The 22,259-nt window shown below is 53.2% G+C and overlaps 1 protein-coding gene across 1 annotated transcript in view; it reads left to right on the top strand.

Annotated features, from left to right (window-relative positions):
• The first annotated feature begins 7,428 nt into the window (after nt 1-7,428).
• RTN4R (reticulon 4 receptor) overlaps nt 7,429-22,259 on the top strand; it is an 82,956-nt gene continuing 68,125 nt past the window's right edge. The window contains exon 1 of the mRNA XM_074844062.1: nt 7,429-7,689. Coding sequence (XP_074700163.1) covers nt 7,668-7,689 — 22 coding nt within the window. The 5' untranslated portion in view covers nt 7,429-7,667. The remainder of the gene's footprint in view (nt 7,690-22,259) is intronic.

Raw genomic sequence — 22,259 nt, 5'->3', positions numbered from 1 at the left:
ATGAATAATTTATTTTGGTGAATTTTCCTTCCCTCTGTTTACAGATTGTCTAGGAGCAGATTGCAGCTTTCGCACCTCAATTCATTATTGGAAACTATTTGCAGATAGTTCCTGGTCTGCAACTCATTTGCTAACTCTGTTGGGAGTACTGCAGATCTGAAATCAGAGCTGTTTTGATTGGTCATGTGGTACTGCCATGCTCTCATTCCTCCATGAGATATATGTGACGTTCAGAATCAGGCTGTAAGGGCAGATGCTCCTAGTCACGAATTAGATGTTCATTTTCTGCCAGCGCTCTCCAGTAGCCCTTCTGCATGTCCCTACAACTGCCCCTGCCAGGACATCCATCAACATTAAGAGAGTAGGAGTCAGCCTTAAAACATAAATGAGTAACCCTTTCTCATCTTAAACTGGAAAACAAACAAACAAACAAACAAACAAAACCCAAACCAATTAGGAGAAACCATCTCTCAGTAACTCAAGGCAGAGAACCAATATGCAGCAACGTCCATCCAGGATTGGCACCATCACAGTGGAGACACTGTTGGCTTGGAGGAAAACAAAAAGCTGACCCTTTTAAGGATCACATGAGCTACAGCCCACGCCACCAGTATGCGGTACCTGGGAACTGCAGAGCTCCTGAAAGGCAGAACTGTGAGCAGTTACAGGACCTGGAAGGTGACCCCAACTGAATCATACTGGTGTGGTTGTGATGGAGCGGCCATTCTTCAACTGCTTCTCTCAGGAGTCTTCTCACTCCTTGGGCACTGACTGTGTCCTGGTGGTCTAGGGATAGCCACGGAGTATATGCAGGATCTGGTCACCAAGTCTTACTTGAAGGGGCACAGGGAGGGATTTCCACTCCAAATACCTGCTTGTTTTGGATGCTTTATTCTTCTGGAGGTTTGGCATTCACACGGCTGTGGATGAGAGCTGCTGGAGAGCAGCAGTGCAGAAAGGGAGAGGCCATGACTCTGTTGGGCTCCTCTGGACCAGGTCACTGGGTGGGCCTGCGAGATGCACAGCCATGCCAGTTCAACCCAGCCCTCATTCACTCTGCGGGCAACGCATATGGAGTGCACAGGTGTCCCCTGGTTCAGCTCCATGGAGGAGAAGGTTTTACCCTTGGTCCATGTTTGGACTTTTGCTCCCCTTCTACCCACTCCCCTTGGCACTCTCTGCACACGCTGATGAGAATCCTCCACCCTCATACGGTCCATGCAGTCATGAATCCTATCCAGTCCATCATTTGGAAGGAAAAAAACCCATTCTGCCCAGAAATCCAGGGGACCAACCTACTCGAGCCTCTGATAAGGCCAGACACTCAGGATGTGGAGACATTCTCAGCAGAGCCTACAAGTACCCCAATCCACCATGTAGGACCCTACTCTGAATCAAGAATCTGGCCAGGAAGTCACTGAATAAACCTCTTAGGGATTTGTGTTCCTTCTTCAAAGTCCACTTAGCATTTTTGCCTGTTCCTCGTTGCTTCACAGTCAGTGCAGAGCGAGCTCAGGGCAGCTCCATGCAACGTGCGAGCTCTCATCCAGCTAAGTTCCCCTAAGGCTTGAAACAAAGCAGCTTTCTGCAAGAGATGCCTGAATAAATCTGTGGCCCCTCCTGCATGGCCCTATGATGCTCTGAAGGATTCTTGGCGCATCCCAATCTCAGCAGCACCGCCAGGACCAGGTGGGAACCTTTTACTGCATGACGAGAGGGGATTAATGTGTCAGGCTGAAGCGAGTGCTGAGATGATTTGCAGGAATAACTCGTCCAAGCCGACCCTATTGCTCAGACAGAAGAGGCCTGAAATCTGAGAGAAATCACGAAGTAGAAGCTATGAGGCTCATAATTCACCTTCCTGGGAGAGGTAGCATCCGTGGGGAATCACTGGCTGTGCAGGGGGTGGATGCACTGAAAGAGGGGAAGCTTTTCTCACTCTGACTTCCCCATCCAGGCTCTGCAAGGCTCTGGCGCAGTTTTTCATGGCAATAGGAGCAAAACAGCACATAAGAACAACACAGATATGCAGTGCCTTTTCCTGAACTGACGCAATATGGTAATGAGCTGAGACAGTTGACAGAGATGGAGTGTTGTGCCCGCTATAGGGGGTGGATGGTTCAAGCCAGGCAAAGCTCACGCCAGGGCCCAGGACTCAATCAGCATGTCTCTGGCGTGACATCTCTCACTGCAAAGGAGTCTAGGAGTGGCCAGCCATGCTTCAGTCTTCTGGTTACTGGGCTCTCCCTGCAGTGTGCTGTTTGCTCATACAGCCATCGGAGGCATTCTGGTACCCAGGACACATTGCTCAGTGGGGTATCCTACTGCAGGAAACAAATCAGACCTAATGTGTAACCTGGGACTGTTTATATATATGTATGGCTCTATACATATGTATATGTGCTCATACATATATATATATATATTTGTTGTGCAGGTGGGATGATCCAATATTCCATTCTTGGTAGTCTAGTCTGCTGGAAGAGTCACTCTGTCAGCACACACCTTATCTGCCCACTGGTGTGCATCAGTTCAAATCTCAGAAGTGGAGCGGTAACTACACTGAGCATCTGGATAAAGCGTGTCAGCACAGTTCATCCTCATGTGTGCAAATCTGGCCAAGGAGCCTTAATGATGTAGAGCCTCCCTGTGCCTCCATGTTTGGCAGTCTGCGGGGTATGTGTTTCAGCTGCAGAAAATGTCCAGGAGAGAGCCATGATCTATGTGCCCTTCATATAAGACATCAGGTAGATGATATAATACATAAACTATGTCAATAGTCCCAGTGTTGGTGGGTCCGGGGAGCCCTTTCAAATTGGTATTTGAGAGTCTGATCTGCTGTCTGCCTATGCCTGTCCTCAGAGCAGATGAAAACTACTTCAAGACAAGGTCTTCCTGGATGTCCACAAGGATGACTTGTCCAGGGGTTCAAGGGGATCCTTATCTAGTGGAGAAGGTAATATTCCCTGACCTGCTGATTGCCCATGCTGCGTTATGCACCATGTGCTCATGGCTGTTCCTGTCTCCTGCAAGCACAGGCAGACACACCTAGGCACAACACCAGACAAACTGGCCTTTTATTGCCCTTTTTCTGCTTCCTTGTTCCTCCAAGAGATGTTTTCAGGTGCTCACATCCACATCAGACACAGGACAGGTGCAGCCACAAGGCAGTGGGGAAGAAATGTAAAAAGCCATTACTGGATCAGCGCAAGGGTAAAAGCCACACTTTATTTAATATTGGGATTCAGGAATCAACTCCATTAGGTCCTATTCAAAAAAAGAGGTGGGTGTGAGCATGGCAAAGGGCAATGGCTTCCCATTTTACGTGCCCTCTCTATTTCTTCACATGCACCTTTCTTCCACCTTCTCCTCAGCACCCTTAGACCCAGGAATGTGCCCTAAACACATGTTAGAGCCGCTCTGCTCACAAACAGAGGTTAAAGAGAGCAAGTGAACGGCTGACACTTTGCAAACAAGACTCGCAATCCAAAGGAAGAGAATTGATCTAAGTGTGATTAAGCATTAGGTAAAGACGAACATGTAATTATCCAGTCAAAGCAAGGTGTCTCTTGATCTCGGTGAATGCTGGCTCCTTGCCAAGCTGCAAACGAGCTGCACAGAATTACTCGTGCTGTAACTGCAAGCCACCTTAGTTCCCCTAGGAGATCTCCTGCTTGGGAGACTCCTTCTCCTTTACGCAGTCCTTGCTAGGCAACGCTTAGACATCTTGGGAAATGGAGAGCGCAAATGTCCAACATGCAGGCACGGAGGGAGAGTCAGGCTCCTGTACCTTGTAACATGAGCTCGGAAAGCAAGTTGGCATCATACTGCACTTTGCATACCAAGGTCACAGCCACCATGTTACTTCATCGTGACCTGTGTGTAACAAACTGTTGAGTCTCAAACCAGCCCAAAGCGGTTCAGGAATCTGCAAGAAAAGTCAGCTGCAGCCCTCTACAGATGTGCTTTCTCCATTTCAAGATTAACCTTTCAGAAATGTCAGCCAAACAGCCACATGCAGCCAGCTGCCTTCCTGGTAGAACATGTAATTTTCGGCCTTGTGACTATAGCTTCAGTTAACTCCTTCATTGCTCGTGTTCACCTTCCAGCCCTCTCCCAGACAATTCCAGCTCCAGGGTCCTTTTATCTGCAGCGATCTTGATGCTCTGCACGTAGGTGACCTCTCTCTCCTGATGGACCACTTGGGATGGCAAAGTCAGAGGGCACTATTGAAACATGAGTGCTTGAAGGTGTGTTTAAAAGCAAGGAGCAGCATATTCCTAACCTGTGGTACCTGGACTGTCACTGCAGAAATAGCAGGGCAGGGTAGGATCATGCTCCCTCCCCAGAAGATGTCCACAAATCAACAACAAGGCACGCTGCCAGCAGATTGCATAGATTTCTCCTTGTCTCTTCCTCAGACCTCACTTTTCTATTATCCCTGACACCCCCAGACATCCCTTCTGTTCCTTCAGAGCAGACCTGCCACAGACTGGCCCAAGCACCCAAAGGACACAGCTGTGTTGAAGGCCACAGTCCCATCTGAGGGTCCCAGCCTTTGGCCTCGTGGGCACAGTGCTCCCTCAGCAGCATGTTCATTAAGTGCTGCCTTGGGCTGTGTGTAGTAGGACTCACAGAGAAGAAAGGGGCCGTACGATGCCCAGCTGTAGTATGTGCAGGTAGGGCAGGGGTGCAGCACACACTGGTTAGGGTGTGGGCATGGATACAGAAGGGGCAGGGATACAGCTGGAGATCGCCCTTATGCACAGCAAGTAGAGGGAACAGCGCATGCAAGGCAAAAGGAGTAGGGAAGGTAAGTGTATGCCTAAGCTGGGATGCAATTCAGGTATGCAGGCTAGAGGTGTAGGAAGGAAGAGAACTAGGAAACATCCCTGCACCCTTGCACTCTGGAGGGGCAGAAAGAGAGTGCTCAGAGGGCCAGGCAGCCCCCTGCCCTCCCCAGGTGTCATCTCCCATCTCCAGGGGAATGGAGGAGAGAGGCTCAAGACATTAGGACCATTTTAGAGGGTGTCTGGGTGGCTACAGTTCTCCTGGATCATTTTTAGGTGGGATTTCAAAAGCTAGAAAACTGCAAGTGAAAACTAGCAGGAGAAGTGGGAACTGGAACGGTTGGTGGCTGAGGAGTCTGATGTAGGCACACTGTCTGCTCTGCAAGGTTTGCAAGGCAAGGTAACAAGGTGATGCATAATTGGGCAGGCTTATTTGCGCTCCTCTTTGTGATCTGAACCCAAAGAGCTTAGCTGAGAAGAAGACTGTACCCCACAGCCCTCATAACTCCTCCTTTATGCTTCTTCCCCAGCCTGGCTCCTGGTGCCACGCCTCTGAGCCAAGCTCTGGAGGCAGCTGCCCCCAGACTCTCCACACACCTAGTCCTGGCACCAGCACTGGTGCATGGGCATTCCTCAAAGCACATCCTGCTTCCAGCTGCTTCTCAGCAAGTTCCCAAAATGCAGGCCTTGAAAGAGGAGTACTACTGCATATGAGAACGTGGCTGCATTTGGCAGGCTTTGCCCTGTCCTGGGAAAAGCCAGATTCATCTTTATTCTGATGGTGGTGCTGAAGGTCCTGAAAGATCTGCAGGTGAGGTAGGTCCTGCTCTGACTCCCAGATCCCAACTTGGGGCCCATTCCAGAGCTTTGCCAGTCACAGTCCTCCTGCTCTGGTCCTGGAAGCCCTGCATCCCAGCATGCGCTGCTTCTATTGACCTGCCCATATATCCTGATGGCAACCTTTCCCCTGCTTTGCTCTTAACACTTTGGTTGCAGATAAAATGTCAGCAAAAGATATCTAGAAGACATCTGGAAGCCATACCTCCCCAGCACCTTTGGACAGCTGAGGCTGGCTGCATAATTAAAGCCACGCTTGGTAAACTACCTCCATCTGGCTCAAATGTCCAGTTAGTTCTTCCTTTGGTTGTACTTTTTTTTTTTTTTTTTTTTTCCCCATAGATGATTGTGGTGTCAGCATGAAGTACCGCACAGATCTTTGGGTGAGATGAGATGGATTACTGTACACAGGAGAAACAGTTTCCTGGCTCATCTTGGAACAATGCCTACACAGAAAGATGCAAACTGGGTAGGCCTTCAGGAGACGTGGTTATGGCACGAGCCCTGAGCGCGAGCTGCTTTAGAGATGGACAATATTAGGGTGACAAGCTGTAAGAGAGGAATGAATATTCAACAGCATACATATACCTCTGTGCACATCGATAGATACACATTCACGTATCTGGTCGTGCTTTGAAACCTGTCACTAGCAGGGACAGAGCCCCCATGTCTTCATGTTCAAGATATTCTGCTTTTCTCTGGCACCATCCTTCCCTCCTCCTTTCCCCACCGAGCAAATGAGTTCACTTAATAAAAATTCGTCTTTCTGCTTCCCAGGACAACTGCAGATGGGAGCCGCCTATGCAGCAGGCACTTGTCCGCTCCAGGACAGGGAAGGAGGGAAGCCTGCAGGAGGGCTGAGGAGGATGGGAAAGCCAGCTGCACCCTGCCTCATCTAGCGCCAGTGTAAACCTCCTGCTTTTTGGGTAAACTGAGGTAAGCTGTTGTCCTTCCTGTACACAGGAGAGTGATCCCAAAAGAGCAGGGATGTGGCGAGAGGGCTCAGACACGCCGGAGGGGAGGAAGAGCTCTCCTTTTCGGACTCTCCCCAAGGGCCTGTCTTTACCCTCCGGGGGAGGCAGCAGCTCCGCACCCGCAGCAGCAGCACGGCCTGGCCTGGCCAGCGCCGCGGGGAGGGGTGATGCTGCGCCTGCAGGGCTCTCCCGCCGCCTCCCCAGAGCGCAGCCCGGCTCCAGGGGACCGCAGCGGGGGAAAGACCGTCCGCCGAGCCCCCCAGCGCTCCGCTGCCTCCCGGCGGGACTGCCCGGGGCCGGCACCCCCGGGGACCCCGGGCCGGGCCGTGCGGGCGCGGCTGCGGCGGGAGGCGGCGGGGAGCGGGCCGGGGCGTCCCTCTCCGCGGCTTCCTTTAGGTGGCACCTCTCCTCCAGGAATGAGCCGCCCGCAGCCGCCCGGCCCCTCGCAGCCCTGCCCGGGCCGCGGCCGCGCACCGCGGGGGCTCCGCCGCGGAGCCGCCGCCGTCGGAGCGGCCCCTGCGCGCTCCGTCTGCCCCCGGAGCGGCCCCTCCCTCCCTCCATCCCGTGCCCGTCTCCCCCGTCCTCCCTCTCACTCCTCCAGCCAGTAAATCCGATCTAGGCTGATTCCTCTCACGTCAAACCACATGATCCCATAAAACATTCATCGCCTCTCCATCCCTGCGCCCCGCTCGCTCGCTCCCGGGATACAGTGCAGCAGGCTCCGCGCTCCCCGCCGCCGCCGCCGGCTCTGCCGCCGCGGGATCCGCCGCAGCCCCGGCCCCGTGCGTGCGGCGGGCGGGAGGGAGGAAGGAAGGACGGAGGGAGGAGGCAGGCAGGCAGGCAGGCAGGCAGGGAGGGGGAGCCTCGCCTGGATGCTGACTCCAGCTCGGGGGCTGCTCATTCCCCCGATGAGCGAGGGCGCCGGCACAGGGAGAGCCCCCTCCCCGTGCGCCGCCGCTGCGCGCTCGGGCTGAAGTTTTGTACGAGGATCTGCCCCGCTTTCGCAAGGATTGTACCGCGGCCGCTCGACTTTGCGCCTCCAGACGTGCCTTCCCCGACCCCTAAGATGAAGAGGGCGATAGCTGAAGGTACGTGCGTCCCCGTCGGCGTCCCCGTCCCCTCCCCCGCCGGGGCTCCCCCGCTCCCCGGGGGGCGGCAGGGCAGGGCGAGGCGGCCACGTCCCCAACTTCGTACCGCACCGGGAACTTCCCTCGCTGCAACTTTTTTTCTTTTTTTTTTTTTTTTTTTGTTTTCCCTCTTCTCTCCCCGCGGAGTCGGCGGGAGCGGCCAGGTCCCGCCGCGGGGGAGAGGGGCCGGACCCGGGGGGGCCGGGCCGGGCTGGGCTGGCGGGGTACGGCGGGAGCCGGGCGCTCGGCCCGGGAGAAGCGGCGGGGAGGGCGCGGGGGGAGCGGGAGCGGCGCGTCTGCAGGAGCGGAGGAGAGGCGAGGCCGGAGGGGAGCGAGCACCGGGCTGCGCCCCGGCACGGCTCCAGCCGCGGAGCAAGGCGGCGGGATGGGAGAGCAGCGGGATGAGCCCCCCCCTCCAGCCCCAGCCCCGCGAGGTGGGATGGAGGGGGGGTGTGGTACGGTCGGCCGCCCCCTGCCTCGGCTCGGCCTTGGGGCGCCCGGGCTCCCCCCGAAGTTGGAGCAGGCAAAGTGCCGCCGGGGGGGAGCGGCATCCCGCGCTCTCCAGCCCGCACCCCGCGGGGGCACGGAGCCGCTGCCCCGGCGGAGGGGGCCGTAACGGCAGCGCCCGCGGGCCGGGAGAGGGGATGGTGCCGGCGGGGGAGCAGCGGCTCCGCTCCCCGAGCCCGGCCGAGGAGCCGCGGGCCGCGCCGGGCCCGGCCGCCTGCGGGTGCCCCAGGCCGGGGAAGTTTGCGGAGGCTCCGGGCGCCCCGGAGGGACGGAGATTACCGGGGTGCGGCGGGGGTGCCCCGCAGCGCCCCTCCCTCAGGGGCTCCCCGGCATCGTCTCAGCCCGGTGTCCTTTAGCCAGTGGCCGGGATGAGCTGGGGGCGCAGGGGGGGACCCCCACGTCAGCTCGCCCCGCCGGGGGAGAGGCACACAGCATGCGGCGAGGCCGGCCCGGCCCGGCCGGATCCTCGGGCTGAAAATAGCCCTTTTTCGTCCGCTTTGGCAGCCCTGGCCATAGTCTTTGCTTCCCGGCGTGGAGGGGCTGGAGCTGCGCCCCGCGGTACGGTCGTGGCTTGGCCCCTTTGAAACCCGAAATAAAGACCTACATTCAGAGGAACACATGCTCTCTCACGCTGCAGGTTCAGACCACTTGGAGAAGCATGTGTCACCCAGGTGTGATTGCTGGAAACCCAGCCCACCGGTTGCGATTTTTAACTCGAGTGATCAACCCATTGTAGGAGTCCACTGCTGTCCAGGCTGCTGGTCGAGGCATGCGGAGCCTCCTGCTGAACGGAGGCTCTTCCCATGTGTGCCATCGCCAGCTTGCTTCCTGTTCCCATCAGTGACACAAATAGAATATTTTCTTTTTTTTTTTCTTTATTTCGGAGGGCAGTCTGGCTGATTTATTTATGGTGATCAAAGGACATACCCAAGCCCTGATCCAAACGGGCACACCGCCTCCTCTAGAGAGTTGGTATCATTTTTAAATCTGAAATGGCCAATTTATTCCTGTTTGGGAAACACCTTGGGAGCAGGTTGCAGCGTTAGCTTCTCCTGCGGGCCCTTAGGGGATACTGATATTTCTGCATCCATTTGCTGTCTGCTACACCGTAGCCTGGTGCATGAGCTACCCTCTGATTTGAACCCGGTGGTTGTGTGGTTGTGCACCACCAAGGCGGTGGTGTGGGCTGTCTGGGCACCGTGATGCTGTAGGACGGCTGTCAGCTGTGCAGAGCCGTGTCCAGGTGTTGGGTGTGGTACAGGCACCCAGGGTAGCCTCTCCCCCGCCGTTCGCCATCCTGCTGCAGCACAGCACTTTCTCTACACTGTGACATTTCCGGCTGCTACCAGCGTAATGGGAAGCAACACAGAAGATAATGAAATATAAAAACTGTGTGACAATGGCTTTATTTATAGAACAAGGTTTTGAGGGGTCTGGGTTTGAATTATTTTTTTTTTTTCTGCAGTTTGTGAATTGCTCCTGTGAGAGGCTGGGTAGCTTGGATTGCTGGTAGGAGTGACTGTAAAGTCCTTGTGAACCTTGGGAGATTATGATTAGATGAGTGACCATCCTGCTGTATCTGGACTACATTTCCCACCGTGGGCTGCCAGGATACTTCAAGTGCCTTGTAAGCCAGAAATAGCCACCAGGGACAGTTTGACAGGCAGAGCTTTTGCCTGGTGTTCTCAGCACTTACTGCCTTATTAACACAATTTATTTGTATTGAAGGAGGTCTTTCTGTGCTTGTTCTAAAATTTATTTTTTTAAAAAAACAAACACAAACCCCTGTAATATGAGGACCTACACCAACCTCAGAGACTACTTATGCACTGATGTGAGAGCATCTCTTTCTGAGAGAAAACACCATTCATCATTGTATTATTTTATATTTCCTTTCTCTATAATATTCATTTTTTGAAAGGGGCCGCAGTATTTCCTGGGCTTGGTCCCCACTTCCCCACCAGGCAGCACACACCTCAGACCTATATTCGGTGGGACCATCAAAGGGGGTGTTTAAAGAGGTTTTCTAAAGAGGGATATCAGGGCAAAAAGGTGGAGGTGCCATTGCACTGCTCCATGGCTGGGCGTTGTATCAGTGCAGATGTCGTTGTGTCCCTGCTGGTTCTGTGATGTTTTCCCCACTAAGAGCGCTAGAGAAGGCTGGTCCAGGAAATAAGTTAATTAGAAGAGGCGAGAAAGCTGCTGCTGCTCTCTCCGCTGCTGTGGCTTGTGGGCAGCACGTGCCTGTGCTGCTCACCACCCGCACAGGGAGCATGGCAGTCTCATCTCAACAAGCCAGGTCCTTCATTAATTACCTCCATCCCGTGTTCAGATGCTCTGGGCTTCGCTCGAGTAAAAACCTCCCGGGAGCCTTCATAAGTGCCAAGGAGTTGGTGGTGGGAAGGAGCAAGGGGAGGAAGGGGACAGTTTGCTACACAGCTGAGATGCCTCCCTCTGCTTTCGTCTGCTACATGCCCTGCTCAGGGGGCTTGGAAAGAGAGGGCAGGGGAATGGTTGTCTGACCGTCCTCTTGGTCTGGTGGCTCACCGTGGAGTTGGAACCTGGGGGTACACAACTCGCATCCGCACAAATATCTTGATAACTCAGTGACAATCAGTAATGAAGGCCTTGTGCTGTCTGATCTTCTGGCACCAGCGATGACTTTGGCCATTAAAGCCTTCCAAAGGAATAAGCAAAACCTGCAAAATCCAGCAGCACCTATGTGAATTTTCTGCCACCTTCAGCTTGGAAGCAAGTGAGGGAGACTGTGAGATGGGGGCAGGGAAGGGGAAGGATGCTCCAAAGGCCAGCTCTCAGGCATGCTGCTATGCACCCTGCATGCACAGTGATGCTGGCTGTGGGGAACTGTTGCCTGTGCTGGAAAGCACACTGTCTTCCTTCCCTTCCCATCCTTTGGAGTCTTGAGGCAGAGGGAAAATCAGTTGAGCCAGAGCCTCGGCACAAAGCAGGACAAGGAATACTGCAAAGAGCTGAGCTCTAATCTCTGCTCCGAGCCTGCACACGGCTGCTGTGCCACTTGCTCACACAGCTCAGCCCCGCCGTGCTGCAGGGTGCATCCCGCTGGAGAGGCTGGAGCTGCAGTCCCAGTGCAGGATTCACCCTGCGCATCCAGCTGGAGGCGGAACCGAAGGAAGAAGAAAGGAGATGGTCTCATTAGGTGTGCATTCTCTTCCCCTTGGATTTGCAATGCTTTCTGCTGCTGTCATCTTCATTAAGACATATCTCTGAGTGCCAAGCTCTTCTTTTGATGTTCCTAAAGGGTTTTTTTTTTTTTATGCAGGAGGCGTGCAAACGGTGGAATAGGAGTATCCTCTGCCACTGCAAAGAGGTGTCGTAAGAGGCAGCATCACAGTATGGTGCCTGCAAGGCTTGGGAGTTGCACTAGGGCCTCTCCCTCCTGTCCAGGCAGAAAGCTTTGTGTTGTGTCCTAGAGCCAGATGGCTCGCTCTGGGATTTGTGAGTAACGGGGTTTCAGGACTTCTTCATCACAGACACACACAGAGGTGTGGAAGTGAGGAGGGAAGCTTGGGATCTACAAAGCCCAGCCTCTCCTTCCCTTTCATGCTTGTGATTGCAACTCCTGGAGTTTTCCAGAGACTGAGGGAAAAGGAGACAATTGTACTGAAAAGTCATAATCAGCTAAAAGAAGCAAAAGGGTGGATCCTTCCATGTTTGCCCAGAGATGCCGAAGCAATTCATACAGACTTCGCTAAAATGTGCAAACTCACCTCAGCCTGCACTGGTGTCTGACTGCGGCTATCGGGACACACAGCAGTGTGAGTTTTGGGTGGCTGATTATCCATCATGGTGGCGTTCAGTGACCATACGTAGACTCAGAGCAGAGGGGCGTCAGAGTGACCCAGGTATTTGCTCTGGTGTGTGTGCAGCATGCATGCAAAGGCCCTGCCTGTATGTAAGGCAGAACACATCTGCATGTGGTGTTGCACAGACTCTGTCCGTATTTGCTTTGCTTTCAGAGAGCTCCTGGACGTCAGGGCTTCTGGAGTCTGGTCTTGGCCCTGCTTCTGACTTCTCTGTATCCTTGACCAGCTCAATGAAGCTTTCTGTGATTTAGTTGTAGCTTTTCCAGCTCAAATGCTGTGAGAGTGATGCTGAGTTATCTCCCAGGCGACCCAGCATATGCTTAAAGGTCAGTCCGGAGCTAAAATGTGGAGGTCTGTGCAATTGCCAATCACTTCTTCAGCAGTGACACGGTGTCAGGTGAGAACAACCAGGGTGTTGCTGCATCAGCAGCAGGTTTGTCTCTCTGGTCTGGCCTGCCTTCCTTACAACCTTTGCTTAGATCTGATGAATAGTACCAGCAGGTTTTACAGTATTTATTGTCCCTCTCAAGTCTCTGCTCCTGAAATCAGGGGATTAGAAAAGTACTTGAGTACTATTTTGTAGCCTTTGTGGTTGTCAAGAAAAGCAGAGGCATTACACAAGGATGTGCAAAACACTGCGGAAGTTGGAAGCAGAAAAGTAGTCCAATGCTGTGATTTTTAGAACAGTTTATTGGTAGCTCAGTCGTATGAGACATCAGCCTGATGACTGGCAAGTAGCGGGCTGCAACCCTTCTCCCCCAGACAGCCAGCAATGCTCGGGTCTTCTCTGCGTGGGTCAGGTAAGGCAGGGGTTACAGAATATTTGCATTTATAAAGTCATAGAACAGTTTGGAAGAGACATCTGGAGGTATCTAATCAACCTCCTGCTCAAAGCACAGCTAATTTCAAAGCTAGGTCAGGTTGCTCAGGGGTTTGTCCTGTCAAGGATGGATGTCATCTCCAAGGATGGAGATACCCTCCATAGTTCAGACTTCTTGGCCTGTCTGGCCAAGGATGCTCAAGCCCCTTGCCACCTGGCCCAGGTCAGGACCGTGAGTGGCCCGTGTCCCTTTGGTGTGGTCAGGGTACCCTTGTCTGTCACTAGGCATGGCAGCGGTGGAGCAGGAGTGATGGTACATGTAGTGCCTGGGTCTGTGCTCCATGGGAGTAAGTGGTTGTCCCTGTGAGCTCAGGAGCAGGTGTTAAGGGAGATACTAAGGAGGACCTGAGAGTGGGGGTCACAGCCAGGGTCCCTGGCAGGGACGCTCAGGAAGGCAGCAGACACTTCTAGGCAATTCTGTCTTGTGTCCATGTGTTTTCTTTTCTGACTGCATTTGGGGATGAAGCCCTTGGATGTATTTTCTGTATACTGGTTACAGCTCTCCCAGCCTGGCGTCCCACATCAGCGTTAGTTGAAGTGGAGTTTCCCAGAAACTCTTTAGTCCTCAAATGCACCCAATGCTCGAAGCCTTTTCTGGAAACCATGCAGTGGCAGAGACCTCTCTGAGGTTTAGCATGGCCAAATCCCAGAATCCTGGAGGTGCTGGTGGGAAGGGCCCCACTGGAGGGTCCAGCCTCACAGCCTGAGCAGGGCTATTGCTAACGTCAGATCAGGTCTGCTGTGGCTTTCTCTAGCCAAGCTTTGACATCTTGAATGATGGAGGCTTGCTGGCCTTTCCCAGTGCTGGACCTGATTAAAAAGCTTTTCCGAATGTCTGAACTGAACCTCCCAAACTGCAGTTCTTGCTGTGTCATCTGGTCTCACAAAGGTGTGTTTGGCTCCGTCATCCTTAAAACTGCCTTTGAGTAGCTGTAGGCTGCACTTAGATTACCCCTTCACCTCCCCTTTGCCAGGCCCAACCATCCCATCTCCCTCTATCAGACCTTGTAGAACATAGGATGTAGGCTTCTGACCATCTAGCTCACCCTCCACTGGACCTTTTTGGTTTCCCCACAATTATTTTGGACTCAGGGGCACAGTGTTGGAGGTGCAGCCTCCCCAGTCCTGAGCAGAGAGGGATGATAACTTTCCTCACTCTGCTGTTCCTCTTAGCACAGCCCAGGATGTAGTTGCTGTGTTCACAGTAAGAGCAACCATTTGCTATGTTCACCTTGGTCATTTCCCGAACGGTCCCAAGGCTGTTTACAACAGACTGCTGCTCACAGTTTGCAGGCTGGTACTGACACATGGGGTTATTCTGCCCCACGTGCAGGACTTTATGCACTTGTACCAAGTGAGTACTTCTTAATACTGTTTCTGTTTCATTCAAAAAGCTTGGGCATTTTGGCAAACCGATGCCTACCTGCATGAGAATTTGTTTCTTTGCTGCACTGAAGTGTTATTTAGCAGTGGGTCAAAAGCATCTGAAGAAGTCCAGGGTTCCCATCCTGCACTTGGCTTCTCCAAATCACCCTGCTGAGTGGTTGTTCCCCACGCTGGTTCCCAAGGTCCAGCCCAGGCAGCTAAGGAGAAGCTAGTCCTTGACGTGGGTTGCCTTCTTCCTGCCACCATCAACATCCTTAGGTGATCAAAGCCCTTTTGCCAAATGATACTTGTTTTGCTGTTTACTTCCTGGAGTTGACTCAGAAAAACTTTCTTGTCCTGCATTTCTGTACTTTATCCAAGCAGGTCTCCATGAAAGTCTGGAGAGTCTTTATTGTCAGCTATGCTTTGATCCCCATCCACAGCTGCAATTCCACACGGAGATGAAAAAAAGGCCCAGAGAAAGCAAATGCAAATACACCAGTAGAGTGAGGTTCACTGCCTGGATGGGAGTTTCCAGCCCGTCACAGCTTTGCTCTGTCTCCTGGGAGTTCGACACATTCCCTCAGATGGCTCTTTGAATCTTGTTGCCTTTTTAACAGTTGTGCTTTCTTTTATCTCTCTGTGTTGCACCTTCCTCTGGAAACAAAGGAATGTTTGCATTCAAATTTGATGCTTTCTTTTCATCCCTGAGTGCACGGGATAATTATAGTGCCTTGCATGGCCTTGTACTAATTGATCAGTTATTAGTGATAATTATAATCTACATGATGGTTTAGGAAGAAGGGGCACTTCTTTGGTGGAACTGATGCTCTTGGATAACAGTTTAGAATTGCTTGCTCATGTGTCAGATCATCTCCTGTGTGCTGCTCATTGGTGAAATGGGTTAATTTTTTTTTTTTTTTTTTTTTGTTAAGAACAAATCTTTTGCAAGAACCATCTGGCTGCTAAATTCTTCTCCTGAAGCTGTGCAGTTTGCTGGGAGTTCATTTGCGTCTTTAGATACTAAAGAGAAAGTAAAAGTGACTGATTAGTCTAAGACTGGGACCATTCACGTCAAAGTGACAGATTTTGTGAGCTGGATTTGGGAAAGTGTTTAAAACTGGTGTGTTTTCATTAAATTTTGAAGACTGTGGGCAGAACTATGCTCTTGGCACTCCAGCACAGCTCTCAACTCTGCACCCTGCGTCGTTATGTCAGAGTGAATTGTGTGGCTGTTAAAATTTGTGTGCGCTTGTTTGATGACTTTAAATATTGATTTTAATTGTGTGTCTTTCTTAAGGCTGTGAGTGATGATCAGAGCCACGTACAATACCCCATGTGCATAACACAGCAACGTGCGCGGGGAAGAGATGTGAACACAGTCTGACTCAAGCAGGAGGGAGGAGGGAGAGGAAAGGAAAAAATCTTTGGAGGCCCCAGATTCAGCTGTCCCTGCTCCCAGGCACCACAGGGGGCTTTGCCAGACATGCCATCAGCTGGTGGGCAAGTTGGGAATTCAGAAGCCTTTTGCGAGTGCTGGTGTCAGGCTGTGAAGGCAACACACCCTCCTCTGACAAAAGGCGTCTTTTGAAATCCTAAGAGCAAATACTGAGTTTGTTAACATTGTATTTGTCTCTGCAGAGAAAAATGATCATGTGAAAGCCACCGGGACGTTTAGGACTTGCGCATCTCCCGTGTCATCAGCATGTTTTGAGGGGCGGTGGGAGGGTGCAGCGCGAGCAGCTGGGGGGCAAAGCCCTCTCCCTGGGCACAGGTCCCTTCCCAAGCACACACGTCCAGCGTGGATCTGGCTGTGATTAATGCTTTCCATGGCCGTGCAAACATGGTTAGCGTTGGCTTTACACTAGAGGGCTGTCTGTCCCTTTCCCTTCAGAGAAAAGGCGTGAGTCTGTGCGCTGGGAATGCTCTCGTGGCTCACAGCATCCACGCAATTTGACAGCGGCCGGTTTTGTCAGGTGGGTAATGCGATGCGGGCTCGTATTTACTGCTCACCACCTCTCTTCATGCTGTGCAAGAACATCTGTGTCCTGGTCTGGAGGGCACTTTGAAGCAGCTTCTCTCGGGTGAAGTGAAGTCTCTCTGGTTTTATCACCAGGCACTCTGTCCTCCTGCACAGGTCAGCAGCCTTTTTGCAAGAACCAGCAGGCTTCAAACTGGTAGTAGTCTTCCCCTCCTGTTTGTTCAGGCCACTTTTGCTGTCAGGAGTAATAGCACCGAGTATTAGGGCAGGGGCTCGCTTTGTGTTTCCAAGAGCATGGCATTTTCTGCTGCTGCCCCGTGCTTGTGAGGAGCTGCAACCCTGAACAATTGCACATCCAGTTCTGCTGTGGAGTGCACCCAGGCAGGGGGTGCCTTGGAGATCGCTACCCTGGGGGCAGGAGGAGGGTGTTTAGTGTCCTAGGGCTCAAAGGGATTTAGCAGCTTTCCTTCCATAAGCTCAGGTGGGACGGCTTCCTCTGGCTCTTCTGGCAATAGCAGGGCTGGGACCTTTGTGGGGACCCTGGCCACCATGCAGGCCAATTGCTTTGGGTCCACGCAGGCACTCGTATCGCAGGTTTGTTTAAATCTTTCCCCGCTCACCTTTGTCTAGACTGGCTTTAGCTCAGGTGAAGATGAAAACTAGCTGAGGTTTGCCTCTGCCTAACAAACTGAGTTTGAATTCAGACCTTTCCTTAAAGCAGTACGGCTGCCTGGCGAGATGCAAACACAAGCCCCTCAGTGACTTCCGAGGGCACTGTGCCAGCTGCGTTCGGGGCATTTGTTTCCGTTCCTGGATGCCTGTGCAGTCAACGTTTGGCTTGGTTTGGGCAGAAGCGATGTTAATTGAGAGCAGCCAAGTCCCTTGGCCTTTGCTAACAAGGGTCTGCTTCAGCGAGCAGGGCTGGAGGTGGGGGGGATGCGGTGAGGTGGCCGGGAGCCAGCAAAGGGGAGGCACTGGTGGGAGGGCGAGTGGTGCTGGGAGGCACTGGTGGGAGGGAGAGTGGTGCTGGCATGCTCTGAGGCTGCATCCTGCACACACTAAAGTGCAGACATCAGTTCTTTGTCAGCAGCTGATTTATCAAGTCCAGGGACTTCTCTCCCTCCCTCTTTTCTCAATTTGCAGCTAATATATCCTGAAGGGAGGGGGGAATTAATAATCGTAATTACAGCAGCTCACAGTCCTGAGCGGTAGCATTAACCACATGTGTAGTGATGGATGGTGGGAGACTACTCTGCCACGAGGAAGCTGGATGTGGAGATGGCCTGTTGGACCTACTCTCCATCCACCACCACCCATGGGCTGGGACAGCAGCTGCTGCCAGATGTGAGGCAGGAGGGGGATCGGCAGCGGGAGCAGACTGAGATCTGCTGTGACCTGAACTCAGGGCAGGGATGTCGCTGGGCTGAGCATCAGAAAGGAGCCCGTTTGCTGCTCAGGTATCAGCTGCTGCGGGCAGGCATTGCCTTGCTGTCTCTGCTCCTGGCCCGGTCACCTGCTGCAGGAGCGGGGAGCCGCAGGCAGGCAGGAGGGCATTGCCTGACTCCTGATGTCAAGCATCTGCCTTGCTTTTTTGCTCTGGCCCTGCTCCTCTGTCTAACACTCCTCTGCAGACCTTGCCCTGGGGTCTCCGTGGAGCATGTAAAGGTCTGCAGAGCAGCCCAGCTCTTTCCAGAGACCAACAGCAGTGCATGACCAGTATGGGATTTCGGTGTGAGAAGGCAACGTGCTGGTGCTGCCTTTCCCCACCCCGTTGTGTGGGATGTCCCCATGTGCCCAGCCAGGCTGGTGTTCAGGGCAGTTCGGGAGGTCCGTGGGGAGCTGCCCAGGCTGTGCTGGTGGGCTGCATCACTCCACCCCAGCCCCTGCTCCCCCCACATTTGCACTCCTCTGTGGAGACCAGCAGCTGCCAAATCCCTCACTTGGCTAGTTCAGTTTCAATCCACAAAATTAATTTTAGACCCTCTGGGTGAGACAGCAAAGGGATTCTGCCAGCCAAGCCTGTCTGTGCATTATGGGGGTGTAAGCTCTTGCAGGCTTTGACATGTCATCTTTAAACCTCAATTTCTGACATCATGCAGTGAAGTGAGACTTCAGCTGGAGCCTGGAGGCAGAGCCTGGCCAAGGGCCTGTGTCTTGAACCAAAGACTGGAAGAGGCACCATCTTTGGCTTTGGTGTTACCCACAAGACCTGGTCTTTTTAGCAAGAGCCGGTTCGATCACAACACAATTTTTGCTGCTGGGGCACTGACTGTGCTCTGAGGGAAACGTGGTGTCTAGAAATCAGTCAGTGGTTATTTAAACAGCGTCCCCAAGTCAGTGAGCACTACTCCGATTTTCTCAAAGCTGCACGCTCTCCTGTGTGCTGCGGAGGGTGGTCCCGAGCCCTGGGAAGAGGCTGTGTGTGGGGCTGGGGTTGCTGCTGGCGCTGGAGCCATGTGCCTGCCCGGGCTCTGCTTTCCTGCTCGACCAGTGGTGTTGTGCCTGAATAATGGGCCCTTTTTCTCCCAGGTTGGAAGAGAGCACCGAGGGAGCAGCACAGCCAAAGAGAGACGTTTATATGAGTGGCACAATAAATGAATCTGAGCTGCCTCCTGGGAACCAGCCCAGAAGAGACTGACTTTACTTGGCCATGGCTTTCCAGTGGGAAATGCTCTTCTTTTGCTGTATTTATTTTTGGCTTTCCTAATGTTTTGCTAGGCTTACAATTAATCCTAAGCTTCTGGGTGGCCAGCTGGGCTGTGGGGACAAAGTCTTCTTCAAAGCAGTTTGCTTGGTCATTTCCTGAGGACCTTGGATTGACTAGGAGATTGGGAGAGCCTGACCTGGGTCCACGTGGGGCATGTGCACACTCTGCTTTTGGTGGAGAAGAGGTATCTGTGGCTGCAGCCTGCATGGGGAAGGGGGTGAAGAAGCCCCTTGGCACTCTCCCATCAGATGGACAGGGAATTTGCTCTCCCCTGGGAGAGGTGGCAGCCGATATGTTGCTGCTGGGAGCCAGCTCGTGGGAAAGGGACCAACTGTGTGTCACTGCGTGCATGAGTTGGTGGCAAGTTGGCACAGTGCGTGTTACATGGGTGTTAGAGCTGGGCTTGCCCCGCACCCAGGTGCACCTGGCATGTTTCTGTTGTCATGAGGATCCCCCAGAACAGGCTTTGCCTGCTCCAGCCTTGCCTCCTAGCATTATGTGAAATGTCTTGGGATTGCACCGTGATGGATGGGCTGCAGGACTGGCAGGCATTGAGAGGAGCTGTGCTGGGCTCCTCGGGATTCCCTGCACTGCGGGGTCTCTGCCTTCGGTGCTGGAGGGGGATCCCAACCCTCTGATGTATTCGGTGCCTGCCTTTTGAGCTTGTTTTATTGGCAAACACCCAGTGGGTGCCAGCCAAAGCAGCTCTCTGTGCTGTGGATTCGTTTTCCTGCCCGCACCCTCTTCCCTCCTTTGCTGCAGCTGAGATGGACCCTCTGGAAATGCTTGAGCTGTGTTGGTTTTGGCTGGGTTTCTGAGCCTTTCAAGCTTGCTCCTCTCTTCCTAAAATGAAGGTTTCACTGCTGCTCATCTGAGCATGACTCCCTTGCCATGCCCGTTTGTGCCCTGTTTCCTGCTCATAAAGCCACCCTGTAAGGCATGGGCTCAGTGGGGCTCAATGACTGCTGATGTCAAAACTCCTAAAAAACTCATTGTGACGAGTTTGGGGGTTGCTCCACTCGCTGTGTGCCAGTGGGAGACGGGTGTAGCTGAGCTTAGGCATCTGCTGCTGTCTGCTGCAATGCAGACAACGTACAGGCCAGTGAGTAGAGCACAGGGTCGACTGGCCGGGGCACGAGGTCCAGCTCTCCTGGTGACCTGCTGTCAGGCAAATGATTTAGCATGTGACATACAGAGGCCACGGGCCAGCAGCTCCCACCACCCCTGTGTGTGACTGAGGCACACAGCCCCTCCTGATAAATCCTCATCAGCATATTGTCATCCTTCTGTCCGGAGAGGAGGGTGAGAGTCCTTATGCCTGCCTCCCCCCTGCCTGTCCCCACATCCCCAGTGTTCAGAAGAGACTGAGTGCAGACTGAACATCCCCAGGGGAGGAGATTGGGCAAACTGGTGGCTGGCAATACTGCAGGTACTGGGTCCTGTTGCTCCGAACCTGGGGAATGCAGTGCTGGACTGCTCAAAAAGATGTGCAAGCTCTCTCTGCACGCAGGACTGGGGCAGAGCGGCATTTACTGCTCTCTCTAAAACTGAGAGATCCTGTGAATTAAAGGAATGAGCCTGACACTTGGCACCGGGAGACGTGGGAAGTGATAATGGGAGAGAGGGCTATAATGGCACAGGAATCTCTCAGTATGATGGGAGCTAAATGACGCGGCAAGGAAAATTGCACCTTGTTGTGAGTGTCAAAATTGACAGAGAGGAAAAGGAGATGAACAGTGTTTGCAAGTGCACCCCAACAGCTCCTGTAAAAGAGCCTTGACCCACCTTTGGCTCAGGCTGGAGCCAGTCTGCCAGAGGGGCTCTCATAATCCCCAGCTCCCTGCTCCTGCTTCCCCCAAACCTCTCATGCTTGGGAAGGATGAGGTGAAGGGCAAGATCAGTCGTTCAGGCCAAGTGCACACCCATGCAGCCTTGCAGGGGCCCTCCAGGCCTTTCTGGATCGTGAGGCTGAATGCATGGCTCTGAGAGCAAAATCCCCATCGCAGAGTGTGGATGTGCCTGGGTGCATGATGGATGTGGGGCTCTATGAGGCCGTGCTTGTGTTTGGACAAGCAAGCAGGGCATGGTGAGGGCTACATGAGGAGCTACCTTTGTTTCTGTCTTGGGACAGGGGTAAAAGTGGTCATGGGGTGAGCACATGGCTTGTGAAGAGGAAGGTACTGCAGCTTGTTTGTCACCCAAGAGAGACAAGAAAATCAGAGACACAGAACAAAAATAGTTAAACAAATGGCTATGCTGGACACGGGCTAATGACAGGCTGCGCCAAGCATCTGGGCAGCGGCCAGCATTGCTGTCTCTTGCAGGGGCTGAGCCCTGTGTGATCTGATGGTTTTGGAGCTGATGGGGCAAGAGGCTCAGCACTGAGAAAAGCATAGCAGTGCTCGCTCTTCCTACCTGTGTGCTGGCCTCCAGGAGAGCTGGGAGCTTGGGGCACATGTCGGTGTGGGGCTCTGGCAGCCAGAATGGGAGCATGTATGAAGGGGGATAAAAACTGGATGAAGAGAAAATGGAAGGTTTGTATGTAAATCAGTGGTGCCTCTTCCCTTGGAGAATCATGGCTCCTTCCACACCCCCTTCTCTCCAAAAAGACCTAAATTACTGAGGACACAAAGAGAGTTTGACAAGAAGGGAGCTCAAAGTGGCTGGAGCTACTTGATGCAAAGGGAGACGGAAAAGATGGGCCAATGTATAGGAGAAAGCACGGTGACAAATGGCACAGGGAGGATAGCTTGGCTGTTGCTTCTGGTGCAACAGCCAGATGGCAACACGCTGAAAAGCGTAGGAGGAGAGTGTTTCACTAGCAGGAGAGTCCTCAGGACCTTCATCCCACAGGGTCCTGCTGAAAGTCTATGAAAGGGGCAGCAAGGGCCACATATTTATATTTTCAGGAAAACATCCAGCAACGCCAGCCTGCAGGCTCTCCCACTTCTGGCAGGGATGGAGAGAACTGAGGCTACAAGACAGCTCTGCTGCCTGCAGGGATGCAAAGAGGGGACATCACCAGCGCCCACCAGAGTAGCTCCTTCTGGAAAACCAGCAGCTGGTGCCACCAGCCTCGGCACTGCCCCTCTTTTTTCCTCACCCAACAGTTCTGGGTGGGGGTGCGTCTTCATGACCTGCTCCCTCTCAAGCATTGTCCCCTTGGTTTCTTGCTGCAGAGGAGCTTGCTAAGGAGATGAGAGAGTGGGTTATTCTTCAAAGCACAACACAAACATCTGGAAGAGC

Source organism: Strix aluco, chromosome 18 (assembly GCF_031877795.1).
Source record: "Strix aluco isolate bStrAlu1 chromosome 18, bStrAlu1.hap1, whole genome shotgun sequence".
NCBI classification, from domain to species: Eukaryota; Metazoa; Chordata; class Aves; order Strigiformes; family Strigidae; genus Strix; species Strix aluco.
The sequence above is the reverse complement of the archived record's forward strand: the minus strand, read 5'-3'. Positions and strand labels throughout refer to the sequence as shown.